Source organism: Benincasa hispida, chromosome 2 (assembly GCF_009727055.1).
Source record: "Benincasa hispida cultivar B227 chromosome 2, ASM972705v1, whole genome shotgun sequence".
In the NCBI taxonomy this organism is placed as follows: domain Eukaryota; kingdom Viridiplantae; phylum Streptophyta; class Magnoliopsida; order Cucurbitales; family Cucurbitaceae; genus Benincasa; species Benincasa hispida.
In genome coordinates this window covers 17,053,939-17,058,394 of record NC_052350.1, presented here as the reverse complement: position 1 = coordinate 17,058,394, position 4,456 = coordinate 17,053,939, and the positions used below count along the sequence as shown (strand labels likewise).

The 4,456-nt window shown below is 34.9% G+C and overlaps 1 protein-coding gene across 1 annotated transcript; it reads right to left on the bottom strand.

Annotated features, from left to right (window-relative positions):
• Positions 1–1,797: 1,797 nt before the first annotated feature.
• Positions 1,798–2,172, bottom strand: LOC120071994. The gene has a single exon (XM_039024422.1). It carries the CDS (start codon positions 2,170–2,172, stop codon positions 1,798–1,800), a length of 375 nt encoding a protein of 124 aa, XP_038880350.1.
• Between the last annotated feature and the right edge of the window lie 2,284 nt (positions 2,173–4,456).

Here is a 4,456-nt window from a genome sequence, read left to right as displayed (position 1 = left end):
GATTCATAGCCTTAATCCATTCACCTTTGTTAACATCTTCCATTGTCTTTTTTAAGACAAAAGATCCTTAACATAATCATTAATGACGTTTTGTGCTTCTGTTAAACTCACTAACGAACAAGTGGGTTCATAACCCTCCCACTACGTCGAGGCAATCATACCTCTTGATATAGATTAGTTTAACTAGATAAATCGACATTAACAACTCTTGTTGATGTACTATCATCTTCAACAAATCTTGTTGAAGTTTCAGTAGTACTTTCAGAAATTTTTCTTAAAAATATTTTGTTTCGTGATTTATGGTTCCTCCTATGGTCTTCCTCCAAGAATGTAGCATTTGTCGATACAAATACTTTATTTTCATTTTGATCAAAGGAGTACTTACCTCTCGTTTCCTTCAATAATAGGCATATTTTTTTTTAACGAGATTCTAACTTTTTGGGATTTGTCGTAAGCACATGGGCTGGACATCCCTAAATTCTTAAGTGGCGTAAAATACATTTACAGCCTCTCCACAACTCCAAAGGTGATTCAGAAACATTTTTTGATGGAATGTTGTTCAAAATGTAAACAACAGTTTCCATTGCAAATCCCTATTACGAGTCAGGAAGTTGAGCATAATTCATCATAGTCTAAACCATGTTCAAGAAGGTTCTATTTCTTTTTTTTTTTTTATACACCATTTTTCTAAGGTTACCAGGGGCTGAGAGTTGGGATGTTATTCCATGTTCTATCATATAGTTCTAGAATATTAAGATCGTATACTCTCCACCACGATCAGATCATCGTGTTTTTATCTTTTACCTAACAAGTTTTCAAACTCAGACTTATACTTCTTGTACTTTTTAAGTGTTTCAGATTTGTGTTGCATTAGGTATAGATACCCATATCTTAAATAATCATCTATAAAAGAGATTTATTCATACCCTCCTCTTGTTTTTACATTCATCATACCACAAAGGTCTGAATGTATAAGTTCTAAGGCTTCTTTGGCTCTATAACCTTTTCCAGTAAAAGGTCATTTTGTCATCTTGCCTTCAAGGCATGACTCACATATAGAAAAGAATTTTCTTCAAACTATTTAGAAGTCCATTTTTCATCAATCTCTCAATCCTATTGAGATTAATGTGATCTAACCTTAGATGCCAAAGGTAGGCATTGTTTTTAAGAGAAATTCTTGGTCTCTTAGCAGTTGTTGCCATTCTGAACATTTCAGTATTTAAGACAACCTTTGTAGTTAACGGCCTTAGTGCATCTAAGTTACTTTCTTTTGAAGCAAATCCTATCTCCATTTCGTTTTTAAGATAAATACCTTACTTCCAGAGAAAGAGAGATAATAATTTTTCTCAATCAAATAAGAAACAAAGAATAAATTTCTTTTCATATTAGGAACTACATATACGTCATCTAATAACATATATCATTTCTTGTCCAAAAGTAACTTAAGCATGCCCACGGCAACAGCTGAAACGACCTCACCAGTACCAACTCCAAGAGTCATTTCCCCAACTTCCAATTGTCTCCAAGAATTAAATCACTGATAGGAAGAACATACATGATTAGTAGCCCTTGAATTAACTATCTAGTCATAAACATTATTCTCTATTAAGCATGACTCCAGGACAAGTAAATCAGATTTACCGTTATTGGATCTCTTCCTATTTTGGAGAGCAGTGGGATCAACTTGAACACCCTAATTATGAGCTCCAAATTTTTCCTCCGAGGTAAATCTCTTTAATAAACTTCGCTAGAGTTAGCAATTTTTGCCTCCTCTATTTGTCCCTTGACATTCATTTTTTATCGAAGTACAAATAAGGAGCTGACATTACCGGTTTCATCTATATCAACCCTATCCCGCTTGAATTGTGAGGACACTCGCTCAAAAAACTCTTGCATTGATTGCATAATCTGAAGTACAGTGACCATGCTCTCAAATCTTTTGGCCAAGGTATCAGATATGCTTGCCAAAATGTGAACTCGAGCTTTAAGATTGACATTCGTCCACCTTTTGTATGCATCATGAACATTTGATGTTGCATCAAGGGTTGGAACTGGAGGACATTCCTCAGTCAAGACGAAGTTAGGATTGTTAACCACGAACATAGTTTTAATCAATTCTTTCCAAGTTGTGTAATTGAGTTCGATTAATATTTCAACACTAAGAAAGTTCATTGTAGCACTAGTCGTTTTTATTGATATAAAACAAATTACTTATTTTAGACACTTATGCAAAAATTTATTTTTATCCAATCAGTTTAACAAAAACTAATAATGAATCCAAAAGTATTCCTTTTTTCAATGATGCTTCAATGATTTAGGACAAAAACCACCGAAGGGTGGTCAGTCACCCCTTCTCTGAATTGAGACACTTCTCAACCAATCATTACACCAGAATAACTTTTATTCCTATAATAATTAGTCACCACTAATTTGGTCAAGAAATCATTAACTTGCTTAACAATTTCTTGTAAGTGTAATTCTTCATTTTAGACCCTAAAGTTCTGTCTCAATGAGCCAACTAAAGGGAGAAACCGATTGGGAAAAAACTAAAGTGATCCTATCTAGAAACCATTTCTGAAGTTTGCCCCTGATATTGGCCTAATGCACAAACCATCTAAAAGGGGACGCTCCCAAGCCGTGCAAGAAGGTCTCATGATGCAAACCAATGAAGGAGATCGTAGGACATGTTGACACATATCCTTCTCCCACTTACTATAAATACTCTCTCCATTCACCTTGATATTGACTCATACAAACACCATCCGGAGGGGGATGCTCCCAAGATGCCTCGAGGCCAAATTGACATATTGTATATATCTTTTTCCTCACACTAAGTATTTTACAAAAATGATTTTATTAACTTAGTAAAAACCAACAAATTAATTTTAACTAAGTTTTTGTTAATTTGCTCAGTATAATGTTTATGTTGAATATTTCAACAATATGTGACTTCATTTGTTAAACTTTTTAACAAAGTCAATCACGTATTGTATGCTTATAAAATATTTGCCCAATTCACCTTCAAAGTCGGTTCCCAGGTAGAGATGTTCCGTTTTCGTCAGCTTAAATACCTTAGCCTAGACAGAACTTTCCTAGACAAGGTCCCTTATGGACAATTATTTTATAAATGACTAACCCAGATTCAGAATTATTTTATAAGAAATTAAATTTATAGAGAGAAGGGGTGAGTCCCAATTCAACTGTGTCACAAACATGGGCCATTAAGACCTATTTATAGAGAGAAGGGGTGAGTCTCTTCTCCTAGTCCTATTCCTATTTTAGTTCTAATTTAATTAAATAACTTTTTATTTAATTAATTAGTCTAATAATTAAATAACCATATATATTAACAAAAGGGTTTCATCAAAACCTTGGTATTGACTTTTATGAAACCTATAATCTTATGGCAAAGGCATCTACAATTTAGATTGTCTTGTTCGTTGCAGTATCGAATGGTTGGTTTCTAAGATAGATTGACTTCAATAACACCTTCTTCGATGGAACACTAAATGAGGATGTATACATGTAATAGCTGCCTGGGTATGATAATTCGTCAAAAGCCCAGTTTGTTTGTAAGTTGATAAAGCGATCTATGGATTGAAACAGGCACCTCGCGCTTGGAACGATGAGCTCAAATGTTATTTAGTTGGCTTCGAATTTTAGATTAGCAGGTTAGACTCCTCTCTATTTAATCTACGACAAGGCTTCTCTATTATTCTTTTACTGGTTTACGTAGATGACTTAATCTTCACTGGGAATGATAAATTTGTAGTAACACTTTTGGTCAAAGTCCCAAATGCAAAATTTGCCAGCTAGGATACTTTCTTAGCATACAGGTCTCATATGTTCCCAATGGGCTTCATCTTATAGATAGCTTCATATCTCCCACTTGCTCGATCATCTACACGATCGTTGTCCTCCTGCTCTTCCTCTAACCAAGTCCATATGGAGCCCACAACTCCTGGATTCTTACATCAAGAATACCAAGGTAACTATTGTGGTGGTGTCCTCACTCAACTTGATTGGTTTCGAGGAGTCGAAGGTCGTTCGTTGGGTTCGTGATCATTGTGTTTGTTGTATTCGTACTAGTGATCGTGTTGCACTGGTCGTTGCGTTCGAGGGTTGTGTTGCTGTGGACGCTTGTAGATTGATCGAGGGAGTTTGAAGAATGTTTCTTCAAAGGTATGCATACTCTATCCCTTGACTCTATGGAAGCATGCTGTAATTTCTTGTTGTGTATGACCTATTAGTTTCCATTCTTGTACTGTAACTGTTTATGTTCAATTTCGAATGGAATTTGGAACGATTCTTCCACTGCTCATGAAAATCCTCATGCTTAATTTTCTTCAGTGTGTTAAATAACCCTTCTTTTAAAAACCACTGTAAATGGGCAACAAGTTAAAAATAACTAATACTGATGATGTTTAGTATTATATAAGGTATAAAAAATAACCCG